Source organism: Oikopleura dioica, chromosome PAR (assembly GCF_907165135.1).
Source record: "Oikopleura dioica chromosome PAR, OKI2018_I68_1.0, whole genome shotgun sequence".
NCBI classification, from domain to species: domain Eukaryota; kingdom Metazoa; phylum Chordata; class Appendicularia; order Copelata; family Oikopleuridae; genus Oikopleura; species Oikopleura dioica.
Genome location: NC_137293.1, coordinates 159,675 through 186,509, shown reverse-complemented (window position 1 = coordinate 186,509; position 26,835 = coordinate 159,675). Strand labels below are relative to the sequence as shown.

Sequence of the window (26,835 nt, the reverse complement as noted above, 5' to 3'; positions counted from 1 at the left end):
TCAGAAACGCGTCCCAAAATAAATTTCAATCATCATTCATGAGAGGTCAACATTGACAAGCTCTTATAATAAATTATTATAAATCTATTATAGAAACTCTTGATGGTTTTACCATTAATTTGAGTCATAAAGTCAGTACAAAGTTCAGAGTCTCTGTATTCAAAGTGAACATGATTGTTTATTTAAAATAAATTATTTTCCATGCAATTGCCAAATCATTTTTCGCCAGCGGAACTTTTCATGCCAAAAAATGGTGGCACCACCATCATTCAGCGATTTTTTCCAAATATGACCCAAACAGCGCGTCCTTGAAATGGACCACTTATGTAATTTCTGTTTGCTTCTCTGCATAAAAGTAGCGAAAGAACAAGCAAGAAAACAAAATCCGGCAATGGAGCTTTTGACCTAGATTTTGGGCGGTTTCGTCGTCGCGAAATTTTTGTACAATCAATTGAAGATTTGCTCGTTGTATTATTTCGCCAGAGATTTCGATTTCAAAGGCGTCGCTGAGGATGGATATGCTTTGATTACCGGCGGTGCTGAAGGGATTAGAAGACAGTGTGCGTTGTATTTAGCGAAGAGGGGCATCAACTTGATCCTTGTTGATTTCAACTAGAAAAAATTGGACGAAACGGCAAAGGAGATCGAAGAAAATTTTGCCTAGAAAGATGCGAAATCGCGTCTGTTATCAAGTAGAATCAATATGTTTTAGTACTCAATTTCCCTCATCACCAAAGTCATGGACCTTACCACCCTCCACGATGCAGACGTGTACGCTTCTTTCGAAAATGAAATGCTCAAGCAGAAGATCAGTATTCTCTTCAACAACGCGGGAATGTCTGAAGAAAAGAAAGCCTTCTGGAACTACGCTGGATCGACTCCTTCCAAAGTTACCAAGATTATGTATTTGAACGCGGAGGTTCCTGTCTTGATGACCCGCATGGTTTTGCCAGGTACTTTTATAGCAAAAATTATTTTTTGAATATTTCGAAGGGATGCTTGAGAGAAAGAAGGGCGTCTTGATGCACATGGGTTCTTCTGCTGGGCTGACTGCTTTGGATGCTAATCCTATTTATGCTGGAACCAAGTCTCATGTGGTACGTTTAGTAAAGAGTTCTCGGTCTTATTTCAACCTGTTATTCAGATCAACTTCTCGAGATCGATTGAGCAACTCTTTTATAACCCGGCTTTTATCAGGACAAGTTTGACAACCTTTCTCACTAAAGGGATCAAGAAGAAGGGATACGAAAACACGATGGAAAAGCTGAAAGATATCGTCTTCCCGAAAGTTGAGACCTGGTTTGCTTCCGCGATCAAAACAGTTGGAACTGGAAAAAATGAATCTGGTGGATCGTGGTTTTTCGAACAGTTTGTGAATTACATGGTCATGCACTTTGATAGCAGAGGCTTGAAGATGCTCACTGATTTGTCCGAATAGCCTTTCTTTTATATTTTATGAAATAAATTTTTCAACTAACCTTTGTTGTAAAATTTTGGCTTTTAATTTGAACATGTCTTATTTTAATAAACAGTGAAGAAAAAAATGTGTGGAAAATGAATTAACAAGAGATCCTTTTTTTGGCTCTTTGACAGGTTGAAGCGAAGTTTTTGGCATGAATCCTCGTTTTTCCATGTTTCCAGCTTTGTATCCGTAGTACCAGTGCTCTTTACCGCGAGTGATGATGATGTCGTCTTCTTCTTCGATTGGCAGAAGATCGGAGAGGATGGGAGTGAAGATCGCGATCTTTGGAAAGGAAAGAAACGGGCATTTTCGACCAATAATGATTTTACAAGATGAGAAGCGTAAGTAAAAGTACCTGTAGGACTTGATGCACTTGAAGGGAACGCTTCTCACTTCCTTGATCTTCTTCTGCAAAAGCTGCTCGATTGTCAGACTGTAAATATTGCACCCCTCTTTCACCGGGAAATAAAATCCATCAACTTTTTCGTCCTTCCCGAAAACTTGCAAGAAGTTTACGCTTCTTCCCAAGTCGTATGGATAATTGAACTGTATTTTTTCTTCATCTTTTTTGTCTTCGTTCAGTCTCCAGTTGGATTTTTCGACGATCCAAGATTCGATGCCAGTCATGTTTGTGAAAACAATCTGCAGTTGCGAGTACAGTAACACACCAACGGCAATTACTGAAAAATAAATGTTGATGATTGAGCTTCAAATAAAAAATGAAGAGGAATTAGCCCCCTTCGGCCTTGGGGATCGAAAGAAAGCTGAGAGACCGAATTCGAGAGCTTTTCTTCAAATAATCTACCTGTTCCAATTCCGAATCCGGAAGAAATCAAAACCCCCAGGACGAGATTCGGCTGAAGAGTGAGTCTAACCCAGAGTTGTTGATTAGAAAAGAAGATGATATGGAATGTTCCGTGAAGAGCTCCGAAAACGGCTCCGAACAAGAAGTACATGAACGACGCTTGGTTGCGATAACTACAAATATAGTAAGAAGGGGGTGGAAACAAAAGCGTACCCAACACACTGGCTGAGCCAGATGCAATGATGGTCCATTTTCAAGAAGCAGCGCTGGCATTTTCGGCAGTGATGGGCGCGCGGCGGCTTGAATCCTTGACACACTTGGCAAAACTGTAGGAACTGCTCGTCTCCGAGAACTTTTGGCTCCCAGCCCTTCGGCGCGTAGCCGGGGCCGAGGAGGATCGCTTTGAAGAAATTGGTGACGGTGAAGGGCAGCCAGCAGAAATAACAAAGAAAGTTGACTTTGTTCGCGATCGTTTTCGATGGCGGAAAGTAACTGAATTGATTTGAAGTCGGTAATCATACATGTAACATGTTCGTATACTCTCTCTTTTTGTATCTCGGCCAAAAAAAAGTCAAAAGTAAGCAGCTCGACAAGAAAAATAATCTCAAGTTTCTCATGAAAATGAGAAATTATGGCTTGTTGAGAAAGAAAATAAAGATGTTTACCTTTTCCATAAAAACTGCGCAAAAGATATCAGATGCTCTAGAAATCATCGCGAAAGTGGGAAGAAAAATCAACCGATGAGTCGTTCTCTCTAAATCGCCACTTGAAGCAGGTAAATAACAAAAGCAAATTCCGGAACATTAAAAAGGCCAAATAAATTATTTATTTGAAATTATCCTGTTGAAAATTCTTGCTGCACTTTTGTTATCGAAAGAATCAGAGCACCCGAAAAAATGGAAGAAGCCTTTGAAATCAACAAGGAGTCGAAAGTAAGAGAAAGATCTTACCAATAACGACCGGTTCTTGTTCCTGACGGAGTCCAGATTGGGACGAGAAGTTCTCTTTGACTTTCAAGAAACATGCGCGGAAAGCTCTTATGGAGTTGGAACGCGTTTTTATTTGAGAAAGCGGTGTAATGCTCATTTTCCCTCGATTTACCACGGATTCAAAGGGGACAACTTTTTTTCTCCGACGATTTTGCTCAATTTACAGAATCGAGTCCACATTCAAATTACAGCTAAATCGGGAGTGAACTGCAGTCGAGGTTTTTAATTCTCTCTAAAAGTTCAGTCGTTCGGAAAGTCGTTATAAAATACTGGAACTTTGAAAAACATGGAATGAATTAACTGCCTCGATCGCGAATTAGAGAACTATTTCATAAATTGACTTCGGCGGACGCACTTTTAATCATTAAAACAAAATCGGAGAAGAATACAGAGTGTTTCCCAGTCATTCGATGGTCTTCAATGTGATGGAATGCTTCTCAATTTCTTTCTCTTTGGGCACAATTGATTTTTTTTCGATGGGTCATTTAATTTTGCCAGGGAATTTCATCTCTTGCCGGATTGAAGGAAAATTTGTTTGTCTTTCGGAAAGTAAAAGAAGATCTATTGTGAACAATTTAATTGTAAATTCTTCTTCGAAAAAGCACGTAATTCGAGAACAAAGACTTCTCGGCAAGAATCGTTAGTCTTGATTTCTTCAACAAAACTCTAAGTCAACGCTCTTTTAGAAATTGGGTTTGTCAAACTTTTTACTTCGATGATCAAAGATCCTTTGCCAGCCAACATGTGATGCATTGAGCGAGTTAACCTTTGGTCAACAAATAGTTAGGATACTTCAGTAACCCAAATAAGACGATTCGCGGTTCAAAATCATTAAATGTTTTTTGATGCACATCCAATTGAAGGAAATTCTCGAAAATGGAAAAACCATAAAGAAAAATTTCACCAGCTAAATATAAACTTTTATCTTTTTGAGGCCTGTGCCGAGCAGATGATCGACAGCTTCAACGTCCGACAAACCCGAGGTTCTGTTGAGCTTTTGGAAGGCTCGATTCCGAAAAGGTTTCGACTCCTTTTGAGACTCACAGACTTCGAATCCTGACGAGTTGGCAAATTGTTCTGATGCAAAATTCGGGAGACCTTCGGTTCGCCAGGAAATGCCCAATTACATACGGTTCGCCAGGAAAGTAAAAATACCATTTTTTCCTGGCGAACCGTATGCCATTTTTGGACACTCTAGAACGGTCCTATAGATCTTGTTTTTTGATGTCTGTTCAAGATTAGGACGTTTTACAGATATTAGAAGACGAAGAGAACCTTAATACAGTGCCAGACGCACTGTTCTACGAAATACTGAGTCCCTCGAGTTCGCCAATGAGAATGGGTCGTTGGAGGTCAAGAGATACTATCATCGAAGCAGCATTTCAAGCTGATAGTGATGAGTTTGAGAGTTGTATCGTTGGGAATCAATTCAACCCTAACCCTTTTTATAGAAAAAATCTATCGATGAATGTCAAAAACTTAAATCGTTGGGAATCAATTATACCCTAACCCTTTTTTCAGAAAACTTCAATGAATTTATTTCATAAATTTTGCCAACAATCGAGTTTCTAGAACAGACCTACGGTTCGCCAGGAAAGAAAAATACCTTCCTGGCAAATCGTAGATTTCCTGCGAACCGTAGGTAAAATTCGGTTTTCAAAGTAATCATCTTTAAAGAAGTTTCATAAATATTAAGGTATCAGATAATCTGGGTGTTCAGACAAAGGCTCCGCAGTAGACTTCCATTAGATGAATTTAAAAAACTTTTTGCAGGCAAAATCCTGACTTTGCCTCTTTTTATATTCATTAGAAAGCCCGTAAAATTCTGAGTCGACTGGACTAGTTTCAGACCAAAACAGTCAGACGATGACGTCATAAATGACGCTAGAAGTTGGCAAAAATAGCCATTTCGGGCAAACTTTGAGTCGTTTTTTCTGGGCCTTTTTGACGGAATTTTCTCATGTTTTATAGCTCAAATTGATCCCTATGAAAAACTGTACTAAGGTTTTTCTTGGATTTTCATATGCTTGAAATTTTTTTTCGGAAAATTCTAGAGCCAAATTTTTCAAAATTTTTTTCCTTATCCTTAAAAACCTTAGTACAGTTTTTAATAAGCTTTCATTTGAGCTATAGAGCACCGAAAAATTCGATCAGGAACGCTATAAAAATAAGACTCAAAGTTTCGGCTTTTTGGAATTTTCTGACGTCATTTGTGACGTCATTCTCTAGAAAATTTCAAAAACGACTTGGTCGAATCGACTCAAAATTTTACGGGCTTTCTAAAGGGCTACAGATCAGACCAAGTCAGAATTTCGCCTGCAAAAAGTTTTTTAAATTCATCTTAGACTTGAATATTTTTAACAAAAATTCGGGACTCCCCGAGTAATCGGGTGACCTACGGTTCGCCAGGAAATGCCCCATCACCTTCGGTTCGCCAGGATAGAAAAAATACCATTTTTTCCTGGCGAACCGTAGGTCATTTTTGGACACTCTAGAACGGTCCTATAGATCTTGTTTTTTGATGTCTGTTCAAGATTAGGACGTTTTACAGATATTGAAGACGAAGAGAACCTTAATACAGTGCCAGACGCACTGTTCTATGAAATACTGAGTCCATTGAGTTCGCAAATGAGATATGTAGTTGGGGGTCGAAAGATACTATCATTGAAGCCGCGTTTCAAGCTTAGAGTGATGAGTTTGAGAGTTGAATCGTTGGGAATCAATTCAACCCTAACCCTTTTTATAGAAAAAATCTATCGATAAATGTCAAAAACTTGAATCGATGGAAATCAATTATACCCTAACCCTTCTTTCAGAAAAATTCAATAAATAAATTTCATAAATTTTGCCAACAATCAAGTTTCTAGAACAGACCTACGGTTCGCCAGGAAAGAAAAAATACCTTCCTGGCAAATCGTTGATTTCCTGGCGAACCGTAGGTAACGGTTCCAAGTTTTTCTACAGTTGGTTTTACTTATAGAAATTTATCGACATTTTCGACAAAAATCAGTTTGGCGCGCTACCGGGCCATCCACAAGGACTTACCAATGATTCGCTCAAATCGCGTAAGCCGTAGTAACTCTCAAACCGAGTCTGCGCGCGATTACAGGTTTATTTTCTCCGTTGAAGTAAAGGGAGACTTCTTTTTCGTTAGAATTCTAATCTTTAAAACAATTTTTTGACAGAGTCTTCGAAAGTTATTTTTGAATATTTTTTATAGAAAATGGCTTCTTTACCGTCACTGATCTCATACCTGCGATTCTTCACGATTTTTGAGGAATTCTGTCAATCAGTAAATTTAACTCTCATTATTTTTTATTTGGAAAGATAAAAGTGTATTATGCATAACGTTGGAGTTGAGCGACGGATGTGTAGCTTTCGACCCCGAAATTTGAGTGAAATTGACTCGTTTTTCATGCAGTTTTTTTATGGAAGCTCCTTCAAATCCTGACTCAGATTTTCAGCACAGGTTGCCGAGCCCAGATCAAGGCAATATTGAAAACAAAGAGAAACCCAACTTTTTTTTTCTCAATCATATCTTCTCGAAAAGAAGAGGACAGGGACAAAACTTCAAATTCGTATGCACAAGTTGCCTCTATGATAAGAAACATGAGATAGAACGAGATGCACAGAAGCCCAAGCACTGTCAAACACAAAAGATAACACAGCGACGGAATCAATAAATATGAAATAAACAAAAGATCAACACAATTCTTTCTCTTGGATCTTGCGGCCACATTTTCAATCCGAATTTATCATCTAAATCGTTTCAACAAAGAAGAATTCGTTGAGATCAACATCCATTAGCAGCATTGATTTTTGATGATTTTAACAGCGGTCAGAAATTTTGAAACGCACTTTATAAATCCACAAAAATAAAACCGTTTTTCTTTCTAACAAGAAGGATTAATAAAAATAAAATGCAGCTAGTGTTGATATCATCTCGCGCTGCTCGAAGTCTGTTTAAGGATAAGGGCATTCTGTTTATGGCTTGGCATTTAAGGCTTGTCGCACCCGCTCGGTCAATCAATCTTACGTTGGATACGGATTAAGTTGCTGCAAATCGCGTTCTTTCTTGTTCATTTGATAATATTTGATTATAAGTGCGTTTATAAGTTATAAGCTCCAACTCTGACTCAGATTTTTAGCCTGCGAAATAACGAATTAATCGAATAAAATCAAAAGATCTTGAGTTGCTCCTTGAGCTCATTCTTTTATTCAGATTTCATTATATGCCAAACAAAATAAAAATCAAACTACAGTGAAATATAAACTAGTATAAGGAGTACTCACAAGCGGCGAGATGCGCGTTCATTTCCTCCAAGTCCTTCGAGATTCGGGCACCGCAGGATGGGCAGGCCAACGTCGACTCGATATCACGCCAACTCAGATTCTCCGGCACCTTCGATCCTTAAAATAATTAGTTAAAATTTGCAAATGAAGAAACACTTACTTTTTGCTCTCGCTTCGTCCGCTCTTCGCATTTCTTCTTCTTCATTCATTTCTTCGTCCGACGAATGTTCCATCAATTCCATCCACGTTTCTTTCCGTCCTGTTGCGACCATATATTTGAGGAGGAATTTTTTCATCACTCTTTTCTTGAAAAGTCGGTACGTCTCCATGCATCCCGTGTCCTTCAGAAATTTCAGGACGAAGGTGTCCTCCTTACTGATTTTCGGCAATTCGCTCATCTCCTGAAATAATTTTCAAGCAAAAATGGAATGAATATATTTAAACAAATAAATCAGGAGCTATTAATGACTTACAGTAAAAATTTAAATCCCTTCTGGTACCGATATCAAAAAAAAATTTGAATTGAAAAAAAACAAGAAGAGGAGAAACTTCTCATTTAAAATGAATAGGCCTACAAAATATTCTCTATCTTATCAGAAATGAGTAATCTGAATTTCAGCTTTAACTTAAAGCCTTTAAGCTATTGTCTAAGAGAAATTGAAATTAACTTACGATCGTGTTCTCTGGCCGGGACCTTCAGCAATTGAAAAAATTGAATTTTGAAAGTTTCCAATTGAAACTAGTTCAAACTGAAAATAAATCTGGAAATGAAATTTTCTCAAGTCTAGAGTCTAGAGGCTTTGACTGGCCTATTTCTTTCGAATCTGAAAGACTTTCTAGAAATGCCCAAGTTGACAAGGGTTTTCAGTGGGTTGATCGGAGCCAAGTTTTCTGAAAGCTCATCAGAAAATGGAACCATGAAAGTGTTATCTGATGGGCAAATATGATTTCAGTAAAAAATCGAAATCAACGAAGACTCATCACTCGCCGTTTTCAGAAATTATGTCGGAAGAGAAGGAAGTTAAGCTTTGGGAGGACGACACGGAGAAGTCTTACGATCAACCAGAAACTGCCAGAAGTCAAGAACAAAAACGACGAAAGAGACGTAGACGACGAAACCATCAAGAGCTTCAAGAGAATCGTGGCTATTTGGTAACCAAATTTTAGTTTGAAGAAATCAGATACGACAATTGACGCTCAAACACCTTCCTCTTCGAAAAAAATGAGCCGGGCAGTGCTTGTTCTATTTACACATTTGTACACAAAGCGCGAATATAACTGAAAAAGGTCGACCAGTCGAAGAAGATTTTCTTGATATTTGGAAATTCAAAATTTAAATTGAAAGCTTTGGTCAGACTCTTTGAAAGGAATATGAGACTCTTGCATACAGGGAGGAAATCGTGGAATCTGAAGCCGCTGTTTAGAGAGTCGACCTTTTTTTATGATACAGGAATACACGGTGTCAAAGGTGGAGCCTTTTCTGTGGTAGGCCAAGTAATCGTCCCGTTCGACGGGCTTACCAAAGTACGTCTTCGCAACAGGAACGGTAGCAGCAGTGATAATTGAGGATCTGACAGGGATCAATTCTCTCGCAAGCAATGAGATCTCGAGTTGATATCGGACCATATCGACGATAAAGGTTTCATGAAACAGTTATTTTCTTTGCAGAAAAGCATGAAAAAACCAAAAACAAAAGCGGAGATTCCCAGTTTTTCTCTTAAAAAATGCCCGATGCTCGATTTTTTGTCGAAATCTCCGGAATTGTGCGTAAGGACTGTAATTCAATTTGCAAAAACCACAAAACTGTCTCTGCTTGTCCCCTAAACACGCCTCGCTCGTGTTACAATCTCAAATCACTTAACGGTCGTTTCTTAATATTTATTTCTAATTTTGAATGCAGAGAACTCGATTTTTTGAAGGAAGGTCTCTCAAGAAAACTCTCAGTTGCCAATCTTCTTGATCCAAGTGATTTACCCCTGAAAATTTCAAATAATCAAATATATTATTTTTCGTACATAGATCTGGAAAGCAAATGGGCATCTGGTCTTGTCCTTGTTTCCAAGCTTCAGCGAGAGTCCAGCCAGAAATACTTCTGCTGTATCCAGGCATGGTCGACGCTTTCATCCCACTAGCTGAGAAATGGGTCTTTGATCTCAAGGTTTAAATTTAAGCCTTACTGTAGAGAAACTGCTTGTTGAACAGATTGTTTTCAAGGACAAAGTCTCTCGTCAGCTTTTTGACTTTGCAGTGGATCATTTTTGAGGTTCAAACTTTCACCAGACCTAGGTCGTTAAAGGTGTCATTATCATAAACAAAGCTCTTCGAAATTTTTTCTAAATTTTATTAAGGTTAGGGTTAGGGCTGAGTTATCGAAACGACTTTTGTTTGACAGATAGCAAACCATAAAGGAATTCCCTTGTGCGGTTCTTAGTTTGAATAGTCTCCTCAAGAATCTTGACACTCTCATACTCTCGTTGCAACTTGAATGATCGGAAGAGGGACAAGTTGAATAATGCGCTGTAAGGAAGACGATTTTCCATTGGAAAGGTGAAGTTTTCGAGTGAGTTTTTTCGGGCAGAATGGATTGAAGAAACTGAATCATGAGTCAAAAAGTGCTTTGAAAATAGCCTGTAGAATCTACAGTGTAGATTGTCGAGTCCTTAATTTCCACGAAAGTACTTAAAGAACAAAGGAAACAACGCAAGACTATTTGAAAATTTTGAGCACTCGTTTCGCTTCTTTTAAATAAAAATTCAATTCTTCAAAATGTTTCAACTTCATTTCAGGGACTCAAAGCTAAGTAATCAAGCTCCTTCACTAGTAGATGCTCTGAAAATCGGCAATCTGATGCCAACTGAGTCTGAAAGGACGATGTTATCGTCCCTTCCTCTCTTTCCGTCGCGATATCGTGCGTAAGTATATTTATTTCGATAAATGGGCAGTGAGTCTACAAATATATCGAGCTAAAAGAATCGGTCGGAAACGGAGCCGTATTTTTCTGTGTTTGCTTCTGAGTGTTCCTCTGCGACGGAGTCAGTGTCTGATCCGACGATTTTGTAGCCTTTTTTGCGGCTTTATGAATGGCCTCGTTACTTTTTCCACAAATGCTTCTCCCTAAATGAGTGTGAAGCAACTGAAGTATTTAATTAGAATCACCATTATTCCGCCTGTTTTCTTGAAAAGCAAAAAGCACGGGCAGCAGATGGCGCTGGAGGAACATCGTCAACGTCTTCAGAATCCGCGTCGATTTGAACGGAGATTTCCATGGGCGGCTTTTTGGCCGGGCCTACGCCGATACCGGCGGATTTGGAGGAAATCGAGGATTTTCCGTCGCCGCTGTTTTTCATGTTTTAAACCTAAAGCATTATAAATGCAGTTTTTGCTTTTTTAGTCATTTTTCTGCGTTTTTCCTGCAGCAGTACTTGCAGTAGCCGAACCAGACGACGAAAACAACGAGCAAGATATGTTATATGGATTCCAAAAAGACGAATGCTTCCAAAATTGCAAACAGAGAGCTACAAAAGGTAAATTTGAGAGAAAATTCAATTTTCGACTGGGAAAAAAATTCTGAATTTGGACGGAAGCTACTTTCGTGAAGATAAGTTTTTCTGACTAGCGATGAGTACAGCTCTACAAAAAATAGGACCTAAGTTTCGAGGCATTTTATATCGCTGAATCGACGTTGAGGCTTGATGCTATCGTCAGAGAATCTTGCCAAAATATCAGCCGTGGTACCACTAGATGCACCGAGTAGAGATAACTGAATAAAATCCTTTCTCGGAGGTTTAATTTTACCCGAAGAAAAAATGATGCATTTTATGCAAGTTTAGACACCGATATAAATCCAGGAGATACTTTAAAATCGAACTGTTTAAATTCCTCATGGAAAATTTAATGTTGGAATAAATATATTCACATATCTGGTACCATGTTAAATTCTTGTTAAATTTAACTCCGAACGCAAGAAATCTGAGGATTTCAAGCAAAAGATCGCAACTTTGAAAGAAGAATTGAAAAACTTGCAAAAACGCTCAGACGAAAAATCGAAGCAACAGGCCTCCGAATCGAACGAGAATCTGACCAAACAGTTCGACGAAAAACTAGAACAAGCGAAGAAGAAACTTGCGGAGAAAAACGGAGAAATTAAAAATATCAAAACTCGCGCAAATGACAAAATATCCGAACTCACGCAAAATAATTCTTCGCTTCAAAAAACAGTCGAAGAACTTCGAGAAAAATTGAAGTCGACGGTTGAGGCAAATGAGACAAAAGTTTCAGAACTTGAAGATAGAATTACTGGAGTGACGAATCTTTGCTCAGAGCTTGAAAGGGAAAAGTCTGTTGAGGTTCAGAAAACTCTTGCTCAAAAAGAACTTATTGAACAGGTATTTTTTATCTTTATTTGGAAATTTTAAAATGTATCTCAATTTCGATGGTTTTTGTCAGTAAGAATCTTCGTAGATGTAGACACGGACTGAAATTTAACGATATTTTATAACGATTTTTAACGATTCATTATCGTTGTAAAATGAGGTCAAATGTCCGACATCTTTTAAGATCAATCTGGATAGTTGGATGATCACTTGACCCCCATCAAAATTGGCCATTTATTTAGCCTAGTTTCTATCTTTTGTGTCCTTGGTTGACTAATTGTTATCTTTCCTTGTTATTTTTAGCGTTCAGGTTCATTTATAGCTTCGCGAATCCCAAGCCATATCCTCGACAAACACATCAAAAGACTCGGTCCAAGATGAGAAGCAAGACTACTTCCGTTTATTTATCCAGGCGTAGGACGACATCAAACAGCTGTCACTCGAGCTCGAGGAGACTAAAATCAAGCTCGTAAAAAAGGATGTAGAGGAGAAATCAGCGCCAAAGGCTCAGCCGGTCGGATTTGCGGATGAGCTGAAGGACGAGATCAAAAGTCTCAAGGCGACGCTTGTCACAGTCAGGAGGGAGAAAGAAAAGCTCAAGCAGCAAATCGACGCGAACAACGAAGAGCACAGGATAAAACTAGAATCAGTAAAGATTTCAGGTTCTCTTCCTTGATTTCGAACGCCATCTCCAACTTTTCCTTTAGCGGATCAGCAAAAAATCGACTCCGAAAACCGAGCCAACGAAAAAATCGCAGAATTCGAAGCCGAAATTGCCCAAATGCGAGAACGAAGTCAGAAGATTCTGGCTGACAAGGATAACGAAATCGAAATTCTGAGAAAACAAAATGATGGAGCTGAAAACGAGCAGCCGGATTCAGTTGGTCAACTTATGCAAAATGGGGATGCTAATATTGATACTGCCTTGATTATGTTTGCCGAACAGGTACATTTGATATTTCTTATCGTAGCGCCTTTTTGGTAAAAGAAGCCGCGAACCTTTCTATTTGAGTAATTATTTTTTTCGAAGTCTGAAAAAATTCTTTTTAGCTTTCCCGAAAAGACGTTGAAATCAACATGCACCGGAGCCGGCGAAACGAGCTAGAATCGCGCATCCGCGGTCTCCAAGAAAAACTCGCCGAGTCCCAAGAAGAAGTTCATTCTTTCAAAGAAAAGATTCAAGCCCAAGAGCGTGACGACCAGGGTTCGGTATTTTGAATTCGTCGAAAAAATCGCCAATACACGCAGCGAATATGCTCTTTTCTTAAGCGAATGAGCGATTGTTCGCGAATCGCCTATTCGGGCGAATATTCGCTCGAAATTGAGCGTACAGCCCTGGATTGGCTGAACTCCAGGGCCGCGGGCGAGAAAAGGGTGGCGCCCGCGAGCTATAAGGTTATTTGGGCGGTGAAAATAAAATTATAGGCTGCGCAACGTCAAAGCCCGACCAATCAGAGCGCGCGGAAAAGCGAATATTTGAGAAATTCGCTGAATTTCTGAAAAATTCTCCGAGAAAATTCGTTTTCATTCGTTTTGCATATTCGCTCATTAGAGAATATTCGTAAACGAATAAATAGAAATTCAAATGAAAAACGAATAATTTTGCGAATTCAAAATACCGAACCCTGCTGGCGGCGCTGGAGACGATTTTACAGTTCACGAAAGTTGATGTTTTGTAAGTTTTCAACCCTTTTCTCTGTACTTATTGAATTCTAGAGCGATGAAAAAGCAGTTCAAGCGCTAAACGAAGAGCCTCATACCTTCTTAGATTTTCTAGGCTCAATATTAAAACCAACTGTTATAACTTTTTCCTTCCTCAACTCTTTTCAGCCTTTCAAATAAAGTTCATCGAAATTCAAAGCCCTAAAAAGTACCATCAAAAGAATGAGTTTGTACCAAGAAGTTCGACTTCACGAGAACGCTCGTGAGCGCGAAGAAATCGAAAACTAGGCAGAACTGTATTCAATAATCAAGACTCTGCAAGAGCTCAAAAAGGCGAATATCAAGGATGCAATCAGCACTAAAGAGTATGAGAATCAATGCTCCAGGCTCTTAATGCAGTACAAAACTGCTCTTCCGCAGTCTGAGATAACATCTGGTGAGTAGTTCCGCTCATGAGATTTTCTTGCTCTTTCTCATTAAAAACTTATCGCGTAATTATCGCTAATGAGATTCGATCTAGTGGAAGAGTTTCCACTACCGTCTCGATTGTCGCCTGGCAATGGCGAGAATCAAAGAATACAGACCGATTACGAACAGGGACAATAAAGGAAACCAAAATGTGCTCATCGCCGACGTTATTGCTGGCTTTATCTCGCTGCAAGGTCTGAAAACAACAGGGTCTCTTATTCTAAAGTATTTCTCTCAAGATCGAATTCACTTGGAAAACTACTCGAAAGACAGTCTTTATCCAGAACTCCGCGAGCTCGTTCTCAATATCGATCAAATGACGGACGTGCCTGAGGGAATCAAAGAATCGCAGAAATCCTGGGAGGCTGAGCTTCGACCCATGGCTGCGTCAGATGAAATCACAGCTTGGCCAACCCTTTCGTTTCCAAAACAACCGTTTTTTAGAAGAACAAGCTCGCCAAATGCTCTTCGATTTGAAGCAAAGCTACAACGCATTCCGCCAATTTCTTGATTAACGTTCTCTTCTTGCGTATTTCTTGTCCTAACTCTCTTCACTGTTCCCAGATCATGTAAAAAATGCTCAAAAGATGAGTCACCAAGACTTTTACGATTGCTATTATTGATAAATCTGCTTTTTCCAACTTTCAATCTTCATCAATAAAAACATTTTCAAAGAGAGTTCAAGAGCGAGTTTATCAACGTAATTATGCAGCAATAATGACCAGGCGAATTATTGCGGAAGATGATGAGTGGACGCTTCAAAACTATTGGTTAGTAAGAAAGAAGTAAGGCAAGGAAATGAATTTTTCAGTTGCTAATTTGAATGATTTTCCTCGTTTTTACGAGCTGCCGAGCGAAAAAGAACGATCGGTACTCGTCGAAAAGCTCGCCCTCGACGTTCCACTTGAGAAAGCTGTTTTGATAGACGACAATGCGTACTGGAAACGGCGGGCGGATGAGATTTGGGCACTGGTTCGACTTGACTCTTACTCGATATATTTATAAGACGCTGGAATAGGCAATCGAGCATTTTGTCCCTAATCGAAGCGATAGCGATGAATTGCGAACAGTTGTTAACTTGGCTAAATCGGAAGTGAGGCGACTCAACATTTAGCAAATTCTATCCCCGATTCCGGACATAAAAGAAATCAACGAAGAAGACGACGATGAGGAAGACAGCCCTAGCCACATGGACTTGTCTTCCATCGTCGCGGAATTGAAGAAACTGGAAGAATTCAGCATCCAATTCCAGGTCAAAAACGTCGGCATGAATTTTGAGTGGGGCTTTTTCACGGTAAGAATGGGGAGTAAAGATATTTGCAAATAAAAAATACGAATTTCACGACTTCCACTTTTCTATTGATCGAAAAATAAAAATTGACCCCGGAGATGCTTGAGGTGGCGACGAGGGATGAAATTTGCGGAAAATTACCACAAACGACACTCTCGTGTCGTTAAACCCCTAAATAAACCTGTTATCGCGGCGATCAAACGGATAAAATTTATATGGCGTTGTTTACTGTTTACCGTTGAGTTTTTTATGAAGAGGAGAAATTCCCAAAGGTGTTTTGAATGCATTTTTTTGAATGACTTGAAATTTTCAACTTTTAAGAACCAAAAAATTCTCCTTCAAAAAAGACCCATTTGACTCATTTAAAAATGGCCCTAACAATAGGTTCTTGAATAAGTTCATTTCCAAGCAGTATTATTTTCGCTCAAAACAATCATTTCAATTAATTAAGCAGCCCAGTATGAGTCCGAGAAGGGTGGCTATACGGACGGGTGACCATAAATCAACCAAATGTCATCGATTTGATGCCAGCTCAGGAAGTTATCAGCTCGCATGAAAGAAGTTTTCATATTGATCCAGAATTGCGTAGAAATGCTTAATTGCCTGTGAAATGGCAAAAAGGGCTTATTATGAATTATTTCTTCGAGAAATTTTTTCCCTAATCATATTTTTTAATAATGCTAAAGCTTCAAGAAAAAACGTCATTTCAATAACTACGTCACTCCCTACGTTACTTTTCCAGTCAACTTTATCACCTTCAGGCACAAATTTCCGCTCCCATGCTTAACTTAACAAGACTTTAATTATATTTTTTGAATAAAATAGAATCGTTTATTTACAGAAATATTTAAGTTTACGCAACGCGATGCTCTGATTATTTCTTCGACAATGCGAAAATGTCCACAGCTGAAAGTGCTTCGTCTGACGGAATCGCCACTGGACGATGGAAACGCTCGGATCATCGTAAAATCTCTTCTCAAACACCCGAACCTTCGCGTTTTGGACTTGCGAAGAAATCATCTCAGATTCTCGGCTGCGAGGTCGATCGGAAAGGTGCGTAAATTAGAATTTCTCGGGCGATTAGTGTTTCAAGAACTTCTTCATTTTGTGCGAGAAGCGGGCGCGGAGGGTTTTCTTCTTGATCTCGGTCATTTGTTGACCAGGGCGGAACATGCAAAGACCAGGTCCAGCCTAAAAAGAACTCGGTCAGGCGGAAATAAAGGATGACAAGGGGAGCGGAAATTGTTGACAACTTCCGTTTGCCTTGACTTGTTGATATTTTTGTTGAAGTAAAATTTGAATAAGGATTTAAACAATGAGCTAAGAAGTCTTCGATTTCGGTCATTAATAGATTAAGAATTATTTCTCGAGTAGCAGACGCTTATAATTTTATAGATACTTATGACTTAATTGAACGATTACGGTTTTCATTTATCTCTAGAAATCTTACCTCGCAAAGAAGACATCGGTGGTTTTTAATCTCTTTTGGGTTAGCTTCCATCATGTTTTCTTCGGTTTTACTTTGAGAAGTTTTGAGAAATGAGAAGAAGTCTCTTTTGTTATCTGCAAAAGGGAATAATTGAAAACCGTTTGTCGAGCTGTGATGTTCCTCTGCGGGCCCCGCAGTGCGGGGCGTTTTCGGTTAAATTCGCGACAGATCGATCTCGAGCGCCGCTGGAGCGCAGTGTGGGATGGTGGCCAGGTGTTTCTTGTGCTGGCCGATCGAAGCCTTTGATAAGAAATTACGCTTAGGGTATCACTCGCAGGATCGGCGAAATCTGTCTTTTTTGGAAATTTAATAGCGCGACAGGATGTGAGCAGATGGTTTCGGCGAACTTGTCATCTGAAGATTTTCTTTTCTCAGAAGGCTGAGAAACAGATGGGCAGGGTTAGGCGTGGCAAGGGTAAAAGGTTTGGCGACTTATGTGTAATTTTTCGGAAGGAAGAAAATTTTAGGCAGTGATGCAAAAATATACGAAATCAATTCAATGAATGATGTCAACTTCAAGTGATTTTTTTGAGTTGATTTCTCAGGTTTTTCAGTTGAAGTTCTATTTCTGAACAATAATTGTATCTTTCACGCTACAGATGATTTTTCTCAGTAATCTCCATCGGCGATAATTTTATCCCCTTTTCAGCTTGTATCGACGGTGAATACGCTCGAAGAGCTCATCCTCGAAGACAATAAGATCGGAGACGAAGGCGCTGGGGCAATTGCTAAAACAGGTTTTTTTTTAACGTTGCACATAATTGGTGGAGCGTTTTTGATGGTGTTTGAGTCGAGATATTTCAATTCTCTCTTTTGCACAATGTAGGGGAGGGTCTGTAGTATGTTAAATAAGCTTTTGGTGTCGGCACCATCACTGGTGGTGGAGTAATCACGACATCCAAAGTACACTAAAATCATAGGAAAAAATCTTGATGACGTCATTACTCCAGCACCAACCTTGGTGTTGGCACCAAAAACTATCAGGTTTATTTCGTATACATGTAGGAAACATCCCTGTATGATAAAAAAACATATATGGTGCGTTTAAGGACTTTTCAAATTTTCTCCCACCATTCACGCTTTGCCGCGAATACCCAATGAACAGGGTGGAACGTTGGGGCAAAAAAATTGAACTTGGCCGCCCGATTGCCCGCCCGATTAATTTTTTTTTGTCGGCGCCGCCCGATTCCCGCCCGACTTTTTGCCCGCCCGATTTGCCCGGGCGCCGACTTTTGCCTGGAAATTTCGGCAACCCCAAAACCAAAAAATATGTAAATTTATTGAGGGAAAAGGATTATTTTGTATCCCGAAGGAAGAATGGCGCTCATGAAGAACCGAAACCGGACGTTTTTAGAGAAAATTCCAGTATTTATGGCCCATTAGATGCCATTTTTTCTTTCGGGCGCCGACTATTTTCCCGGGCGCCGATTTTTGCCCGATTGCCCGACTTTGCCCGATTTTTACCTCGTTAAATCGAGCACTGTGCCGCCCGATTTGCCCGCACGCCCGATTTTTTGCCCGGCTTGCCCGACTTGCCCGGTCCCAACGTTCCACCCTGCCAATGAATGACGTCATAACTCCACCACCAGTGATGGTGCCGACACCAAAAGCTTATTTAACACACTACAGACCCTCCCCTACATTGTGCAAAAGAGATAACCAAAATATCTCAACTCTAACCCGCTGAAAAGCGCTCCACAAAAATGGTGCAACGTTAAAAAAAACCTGTTTAATTCGCTTTTGAAGGATCTCACGAGACTCAAGACTTGGGATTTTTTCCTTGATTTTTCGCATTGATTTTCCTGTTTAGGAAAAATCTTAGGGTTAGGGTTATCGATAAGGACCTAGACAGCTTTGTAAACTAGGGCTCGCCATGAAATCTTGAAGTCGCGAGCGAATATGTTTTTCTGATTCCCCATGTTCTAAAACCCACACCCTTAAACTCAGCCAAAAAAATTTTAGAGCGAATTTTCGATAAAAATGGCTCTTTTTCGAGGTCTCATTGCTTAACCGAAAAAATAAACAAAGAAAACCTCTCAAAACTCCTTATATTTGATATAAATATAAAGCTGAGAGTCTGAGCTTTAATCAGCAGTATTGGTTCGGGCTCTATCTAAGAATTTTTAGCGAAAAAAATGGTCTTTTTTGAGAAAAAATCGAAAATTGTCGTAATTTTTTATCAATCATTCAATTTTTTTCGGTAGTTTACTTGGATTCTCCCAAGATTTGAGACAAGACTCTTATAGAATGAAGCCTTGCGCTTCTTTCAAGTACTTTGCCGGGTCGGGAAAACTTGGGGAACTCGAAATATCCAAGGTTTTCTGGTTAAAATTAGGCCGAAAAACTGTGAATTTGAGGGATTTTTAGTAGGATTTTATTGGGATTTCTGGGCAAAATCTTGATCCCATCTTCGTAAATAGCTTATTTAAAAGAGCATAAAAAGTTATGCTCGAAAAATTGAAAAAATATTGAAATTTCCGGAGAAATGACGTCATGGCACGTGATCGAAGTCCCAAAAACAGGATTTTGGATCTAGCTCTAGAATTTTTTCCCGAAGACTTACGCCTGACAGAGACATATCATTCGAATCAGGAAAAAACGGGGATCATTTTAAGGTGCAATTCGTAGGGGAGAATTGACATCGACTTTTTTTTGGCGAGCCCTATTGTAAACAATAAGCAAAAATAAATCCCAATCGGTAGAAACTCAATTTAACGCAAAACTTTATCAACGATATCGGTGGAGAGCTCATTGGCGACGCCCTCGAAAGCAACTCGACCTTGACGAACTTGCATATTGCCGCGAATAATCTCGGAGAGGGCTTTGGAAAGGCACTTTCCTGTAAGTACTATTGATTTTTCAAGTGCCTCATCTCCGGCGTTTTCTTGCTGTGGTGTCGAAGAATGAAACGCTCGAGGAAGTGTTGCTGGCTTCTTGCAATATTGGGGAAGAATCTTGCAAGAATCTTTAACACGCGATGCGGAGCAACACAACTCTGACTTCGATTGATTTGCGATTGACAGGAGTCACGCCTGATTCTGAACAGGCGATTCTCCTCAAAGTCGAGGAAAATCAAACTTTGTAAAAAATTATTAACGACGCTAAACGGGTAGGCTTCATTTCCCCAAGAGCTTCATCTCCCCAGAGCCTCATCTCCCCAAAAGCTTCATCTCCCCAGCCTGGGCAAATGAAGCTCTTGGGGAGATGAAGCTCTTGGGCTAATGAAGCTCAAATTCTACTTTCAGAAAAAAAAAACTGAAAAATATGTTGAGAAATATTCAACCTCTTCATACCTAAAACCCCCATTCGGGGCAATAAATTATTGTCAATAATAGAATTTTATCAAGTTGTATCATTTCTCGAACATTAAAAATTATCTAATAGAGTTTTCATCAAAACTGTTTTTATGGAACAAGTCTGCTAGAGGCCGGATAACGTACATAACTGTATGCGCTGCGCATGTTACCTTATTTTTTATTACATTAACTATTATTATGTACTTTATTTATTACATTTTAGAAAAAAATATCAGATCGAACCAATCTTGTAATCATTCAGCTTGATTATTGGTGGTTGATTATTTAGAAATAAAGAAGGAAAACATAATTCTGATGACTTTGAAAGACGTATTTCTTTCACGAAACGCATATTTAAGACTTTCAATTTTTTGAAAAAATTATTTTTGATGCGCAGCCAGGTTCAGCCATTGACAACAAAGTACAATTTGCCCACGCACTTAAAAGCTTCACTTGCCCAGGGCTTCATCTCCCCAGAAGCTTCATTTGCCCAGGCTGGGGAGATGAAGCTCTTGGGGAGATGAGGCTCTGGGGAAATGAAGCTCTTGGGGAAATGAAGCCTACCCACGCTAAACTCTTTTCTACTGCTTTATATTATTTCTAATAAACATATTCTATTTTGTTATCACTTTTTCACACTGTTCTCATCCCTTTTTGATCCCGATCGTGTTTTAACCGATTTACGGGTGGTAGCTGCGTTTTGGGTTTTAGAGCCTCCCGTGCTTTATATATTTATTTGGATAACCTCATAGTCCGGAACTCGGCAAGTTTTACCTGCAGGAAAAATTGCTAAAAGAAACAGATTCAACAAAATCAATCATTATTATTTCTAAAGATCAGGACTCTTCAGGCGCAATAATCAGCGAAAACTTTCAAAAGAACAGGAATCGAACTGTAAACAGTGTGTCCAATGACTTCTTGATTGACCAGTACATCTCCTTCTAATTCAAGTCGCTCAATTGGATGTGGATCTTCGTAGCCGGAGACGATGAAAATTGAATCGTCGATCATTATACTAGAGCCTCCGGAGTCAGCCTGAGATGAATTTAACTCTCTGACAATTATTCCAATCTGGAGCTTACGTTTTGTAGATTTCCGATCGTTTTCCAAGTGTCGTTTTCAAGAAGCCAAATGGCAGTTTGAGCAACCCAGTCGTCCTCATATGTTTCTCCTCCAGCCAGCAAAAGATTTCCACTCGAAAGGCCAATAAGAACATGATAAGCAATTATCCTTAAGATTTTAATTAAAGAATCAATTTTTTGAAAGACATCGGGAAATCGCCCAAAGAAACCAAGCGAGTAGAGCTCAAAGTCTCCACCATTTTCGGACTAGAAGAACCAAACCAGCTGCTCCCAACTGTTGTCGGTTGTCCATTGAAGAATGCCAGTTTGCCTCCGTAATGCCTCGATGAGGCCGAGTAAGTTGAGATTGCCGAGTCTCCGTCGTATATTTCACATTGAGTAAGGAACGTGTAATCGAAAGTACCTTTGGTACGCCCTTACTTGCGGCTTTCGCCTTGGAATGGCGGCTTTAATTGGCCCGGCGATCTGGACTGGGACTGCAGATGATTTTAGATGTGACACGGTTATATTCGGTTGCGAAAATGCTTGCTCCAATAATTTTATGCCGATCGGACTTGATAAGCTCTGGCAAATTCAATTGGGAAGGATTCAAAGGATCGCACTCTTCCTTGATTTCAAGCTGAAATTTTCAGCCGAAAAATTGAATCAATTTAAAGATTGCGACGCTTTTTCCGAGCTTTGTATTCACGAGCTTTATTTATCTGGAAGATGGAAAACGACGATTAGGTACAGTCAGGCTTTTCGAGTCTAGCCTTCCTGATTTGAAATTTGACAGATGCGAGAAGAAGAAAACTGGAGGAAAAATCGACGAATTTTGGATCAGATCATACTATCGAAGAATCTGTTTCTGAAACGTCGAAGCTCATGAATCGGGAAGTAATGAAGGCGAGAAAGGAAAAACGAAAAATGCAGGTGATGGGTAGGGATGGCATACAAAAATTAAATCGCGATTGCGAGGTCGCCTGGGAAAACCAAGGGTACCATCTTGTAGAGCAGAAAATTCTGATTCTGATAGGACCCAAAAAAGGATTTTCGTAAATAGGTACCTGGATTTTTAGGCACTTTTCTGTAACTCCTCTAAAGGATGCAAAAATTAATTTTTTCGTGGAAAGTAGTGTATTTTTATGCGAAAAATCCATTTCTGCAAAAAATTTAACCGCGTAAGAAGAAAAAACCGAGAAAAAGCTAAAAACTGTCGAGAGAGGAAAACAAAAATCAGTGACGCGGCGGTTACGTAACAGCGCGGCAGCCGCGTGGCGGCGCTGTTCGCCCGCTTGCCAATTTCACCGCTGGAAACACTTTTCATTGCTATCAAATCCTTATCAGCACTGTATTTCAATTCATTTGTTAATAATGATCATACATTTTATTTGAATTCTAAAAGTGGGTTGTTCCTACGGAAGCTCCTGATTCGCGGAAAAGGGATGAAAGGGAAAAATGATTCCAGGTCCCCTTTTGCCGGTTTTTCTTCGATTCAGTCTTTCAAAACGCGATTTAAAAGCTACTGAATTCGAATTTTGCTATCATGAGTCTTGAGGAAGGGTTGAATAACCCTTTTCTCGAAGGGAAAGAGAGAGAAAGAGAAAAAAAATGCTTCCAATTACGATGTCTTGGAATGGCTTTTATCTAAATTCGATATATATTTAACACATTATTAATAAATCAAATATTTTACAATTTAAATCAAATAAAAAGCCAAAAAAGACAATCTCAAGCGAATGATTTGCTGCAAAATTGTTGTTGGCTTCATTGCAGCTCTCGTTATTTTAGCAGTTGGATTTGCTGGTAAGTCTTTTTGATTGAAGCCTTGTTTTTTATTTCGACAATAAATTCTAACTCATAAATTCAGGTTTCATGGCTGGCTACCGCGTCGGTGCTGATTTGGACGTCGATGGAGTTGACGACGATGCTGCCTACAGAGACGTATTCGATCCGTTCGACCCCGACAACGAATTCATCACAAGCAGAGAAGGGCAACAGAATCTCGGATAGAATTCGGCTGGCTCTTACTTGCTACTTGTGCACTTTTACATGTAAAACACGGCCTGTTTAAATTAAGCTGCAATTTCCCAAGAAGATACATTGAAAAATTACAAACTCTTGGCCATTTTTATCTTAGTATTATAAGTCATAGACTGTACGAAAGATCTATTAAATTGAAATAAAGAAGTATGATAAAACCGGCGTCTTAGTACTTTATTTATTACTCTGTATCAACTCGAACCGAGAACCACGACAGTGCAGCGACAGTTTCTCCGGTCGGCGGAGCTCACTTGCTCTCGAAACTATAACAATGCGCGATTCATTAAAACACTCCTCATCTGATCTTAGCAACAGGCCTGATCAGCTGGAGAAAAGGGCCTCATTCAACAGAGCGGTGAGATTTTCAAGATCCGAGTCACTTCTGGGCGATCATTTTTTCTGCGTGAGAAGCCGCTGCAATCCGCAATTAATATTGGAGAGCACATCCGTCGCGATAAGGAGAAACAGGCCCAGAGCTCGCAAACGTCGAACAATCAAACAAGCAAAATGGAGACCCTGGCCTTCAAGCAAATCATCGAATTCATGAACGCTCGGTCTTTTTAGCGATTTTTTCCCTCGAAGATTTTAAGCGATTGAAGTTATGAAAAAATCTCTCTACACGAGGCAAGCCCCTTAAATTCAAAAATCACAAAATGGGGCTGAGACGGCCCGAAAGGCCGGCAAGCCCCTTAAATTCAAAAATTAAAAAATTGGGCTGAGACGGCCCGAAGGGCCGGCAAGCCCTTAAATTCAAAAATCAAAAAATGGGGCTGAGACGGCCCGAAAGGCCGGCAAGCCCCTTAAATTCAAAATCAAAAAATGGGGCTTAGACGGCCCGAAAGGCCGGCAAGTCCCTTAAATTCAAAAATCAAAAAATGGGGCTGAGACGGCCCGAAGGGCCGGCAAGCCCCTTAAATTCAAAGATCACAAAATTGGGCTGAGATGGCCCGAAGGGCCGGCAAGCCCTTAAATTCAAAAATCACAAAATGGGGCTGAGACGGCCCGAAGGGCCGGCAAGCCCCTTAAATTCAAAATCACAAAATGGGGCTGAGACGGCCCGAAGGGCCGGCAAGCCCCTTAAATTCAAAAATCAAAAAATGGGGCTGAGACGGCCCGAAAGGCCGGCAAGCCCCTTAAATTCAAAAATCACAAAATGGGGCTGAGACAGCCCGAAGGGCCGGCAAGCCCCTTAAACTCAAAAATCACAAAATGGGGCTGAGACGGCCCGAAGGGCCGGCAAGCCCCTTAAATTCAAAAATCACAAAATGGGGCTTAGACGGCCCGAAAGGCCGGCAAGCCCCTTAAATTCAAAAATCAAAAAATTGGGTTGAGACGGCCCGAAGGGCCGGCAAGTCCCTTAAATTCAAAAATCAAAAAATGGGGCTGAGACGGCCCGAAGGGCCGGCAAGCCCTTAAATTCAAAGATCACCAAATTGGGCTGAGATGGCCCGAAGGGCCGGCAGGCCCCTTAAATTCAAAAATCACAAAATGAGGCTGAGACGGCCCGAAGGGCCGGCAAGCTCCTTTAATTCAAAAATCAAAAAATGGGGCTGAGACGGCCCGAAAGGCCGGCAAGCCCCTTAAATTCAAAAATCATAAAATCGGGCTAAAGCGGCCCGAATGGCCGGCGAGCCCTTCAGATTCAAAAATCAAAAAAATGGGCTGAGACGGCCCGAAGGGCCGGCAAGCCCCTTAAATTCAAAAATCACAAAATGGGGCTGAGACGGCCCGAAAGGCCGGCAAGCCCCTTAAATTCAAAAACCAAAAATGGGGCTGAGACGGCCCAAAGGGCCGGCAAGCCCCTTAAATTCAGAAATCAAAAAATTGGGCTGAGACGGCCCGAAGGGCCGGCAAGCCCTTAAATTCAAAAATCAAAAAATGGGGCTGAGACGGCCCGAAAGGCTGGCAAGCCCCTTAAATTCAAAAATCAAAAAATGGGGCTGAGACGGCCCGTAGGGCCAGCAAGCCCCTTAAATTCAAAAATCAAAAAATGGGGCTGAGACGGCCCGAAAGGCCGGCAAGCCCCTTAAATTCAGAAATCAAAAAATTTGGCTGAGACGGCCCAAAGGGCCGGCAAGCCCCTTAAATTCAGAAATCAAAAAATTGGGCTGAGACGGCCCGAAGGGCCGGCAAGCCCCTTAAATTCAAAAATCATAAAATTGGGCTGAGACGGCCCGAAGGGCCGGCAAGCCCCTTAAATTCAAAAATCATAAAATTGGGCTGAGACGGCCCAAAGGGCCGGCAAGCCCCTTAAATTCAGAAATCATAAAATGGGGCTGAGACGGCCCGAAGGGCCGGCAAGCCCTTAAATTCAAAAATCAAAAAATTGGGCTGAGACGGCCCAAAGGGCCGGCAAGCCCCTTAAATTCAGAAATCGAAAAATGGGGCTGAGACGGCCCGAAGGGCCGGCAAGCCCCTTAAATTCAAAAATCAAAAAATTGGGCTGAGACGGCCCAAAGGGCCGGCAAGCCCCTTAAATTCAGAAATCAAAAATTGGGCTGAGACGGCCCGAAGGGCCGGCAAGCCCCTTAAATCAAAAATCATAAAATGGGGCTGAGACGGCCCGTAGGGCCAGCAAGCCCTTAAATTCAAAAATCAAAAATGGGGCTGAGACGGCCCGAAAGGCCGGCAAGCCCCTTAAATTCAAAAATCAAAAAATGGGGCTGAGACGGCCCGAAGGGCCGGCGAGCCCTCAAATTCAAAAATCAAAAAATTGGGCTGAGACGGCGCGAAGGGCCGGCAAGCCCCTTAAATTCAAAAATCACAAAATGGGGCTGAGACAGCCCGAAGGGCCGGCAAGCCCCTTAAACTCAAAAATCACAAAATGGGGCTGAGACGGCCCGAAGGGCCGGCAAGCCCCTTAAATTCAAAAATCACAAAATGGGGCTTAGACGGCCCGAAAGGCCGGCAAGCCCCTTAAATTCAAAAATCAAAAAATTGGGTTGAGACGGCCCGAAGGGCCGGCAAGTCCCTTAAATTCAAAAATCAAAAAATGGGGCTGAGACGGCCCGAAGGGCCGGCAAGCCCTTAAATTCAAAGATCACCAAATTGGGCTGAGATGGCCCGAAGGGCCGGCAGGCCCCTTAAATTCAAAAATCACAAAATGAGGCTGAGACGGCCCGAAGGGCCGGCAAGCTCCTTTAATTCAAAAATCAAAAAATGGGGCTGAGACGGCCCGAAAGGCCGGCAAGCCCCTTAAATTCAAAATCATAAAATCGGGCTAAAGCGGCCCGAATGGCCGGCGAGCCCTTCAGATTCAAAAATCAAAAAAATGGGCTGAGACGGCCCGAAGGGCCGGCAAGCCCTTAAATTCAAAAATCACAAAATGGGGCTGAGACGGCCCGAAAGGCCGGCAAGCCCCTTAAATTCAAAAACCAAAAAATGGGGCTGAGACGGCCCAAAGGGCCGGCAAGCCCCTTAAATTCAGAAATCAAAAAATTGGGCTGAGACGGCCCGAAGGGCCGGCAAGCCCCTTAAATTCAAAAATCAAAAAATGGGGCTGAGACGGCCCGAAAGGCTGGCAAGCCCCTTAAATTCAAAAATCAAAAAATGGGGCTGAGACGGCCCGTAGGGCCAGCAAGCCCTTAAATTCAAAAATCAAAA

At 40.8% G+C, this 26,835-nt stretch overlaps 4 protein-coding genes and 2 long non-coding RNA genes across 6 annotated transcripts; 4 read left to right on the top strand and 2 right to left on the bottom strand.

The window, feature by feature from the left end:
* The first annotated feature begins 739 nt into the window (after positions 1-739).
* LOC145705607 (very-long-chain 3-oxoacyl-CoA reductase-like) lies at positions 740-1,438 on the top strand. Its single transcript, XM_081783091.1, has 3 exons — positions 740-953; positions 994-1,097; positions 1,145-1,438. The coding sequence occupies exons 1-3, from the start codon at positions 740-742 to the stop codon at positions 1,436-1,438; spliced, it is 612 nt and encodes a 203-aa protein (XP_081639217.1).
* A 35-nt stretch (positions 1,439-1,473) lies between these two features.
* On the bottom strand, positions 1,474-7,339 carry LOC145705605 (palmitoyltransferase ZDHHC6-like). The gene is made up of 5 exons (XM_081783089.1): positions 7,293-7,339; positions 2,481-2,759; positions 2,268-2,440; positions 1,565-2,142; positions 1,474-1,497 (listed from the first exon to the last, which is right to left on the bottom strand). Exons 1-5 carry the CDS (start codon positions 7,337-7,339, stop codon positions 1,474-1,476), a joined length of 1,101 nt encoding a protein of 366 aa, XP_081639215.1.
* Positions 7,340-11,485: 4,146 nt separating this feature from the next.
* On the top strand, positions 11,486-14,563 carry LOC145705604 (uncharacterized). Its single transcript, XM_081783088.1, has 6 exons — positions 11,486-11,934; positions 12,245-12,584; positions 12,630-12,868; positions 12,973-13,131; positions 14,105-14,246; positions 14,292-14,563. Exons 3-6 carry the CDS (start codon positions 12,704-12,706, stop codon positions 14,561-14,563), a joined length of 738 nt encoding a protein of 245 aa, XP_081639214.1. The 5' UTR covers positions 11,486-11,934; positions 12,245-12,584; positions 12,630-12,703.
* A 231-nt stretch (positions 14,564-14,794) lies between these two features.
* LOC145705600 (dynein regulatory complex subunit 5-like) lies at positions 14,795-18,355 on the top strand. Its single transcript, XM_081783083.1, has 5 exons — positions 14,795-14,822; positions 14,864-15,024; positions 15,167-15,346; positions 16,196-16,396; positions 17,482-18,355. The coding sequence occupies exons 1-5, from the start codon at positions 14,795-14,797 to the stop codon at positions 17,656-17,658; spliced, it is 747 nt and encodes a 248-aa protein (XP_081639209.1). The 3' UTR covers positions 17,659-18,355.
* LOC145702757 (uncharacterized) lies at positions 16,377-16,950 on the bottom strand. The gene is made up of 2 exons (XR_014134332.1): positions 16,794-16,950; positions 16,377-16,534 (listed from the first exon to the last, which is right to left on the bottom strand). It is a non-coding gene; the product is annotated as an uncharacterized LOC145702757 (long non-coding RNA).
* A 4,247-nt stretch (positions 18,356-22,602) lies between the features above and the next one.
* LOC145705570 (uncharacterized) lies at positions 22,603-23,202 on the top strand. The gene is made up of 2 exons (XR_014134611.1): positions 22,603-22,995; positions 23,060-23,202. It is a non-coding gene; the product is annotated as an uncharacterized LOC145705570 (long non-coding RNA).
* The last annotated feature ends 3,633 nt before the right edge of the window (positions 23,203-26,835 follow it).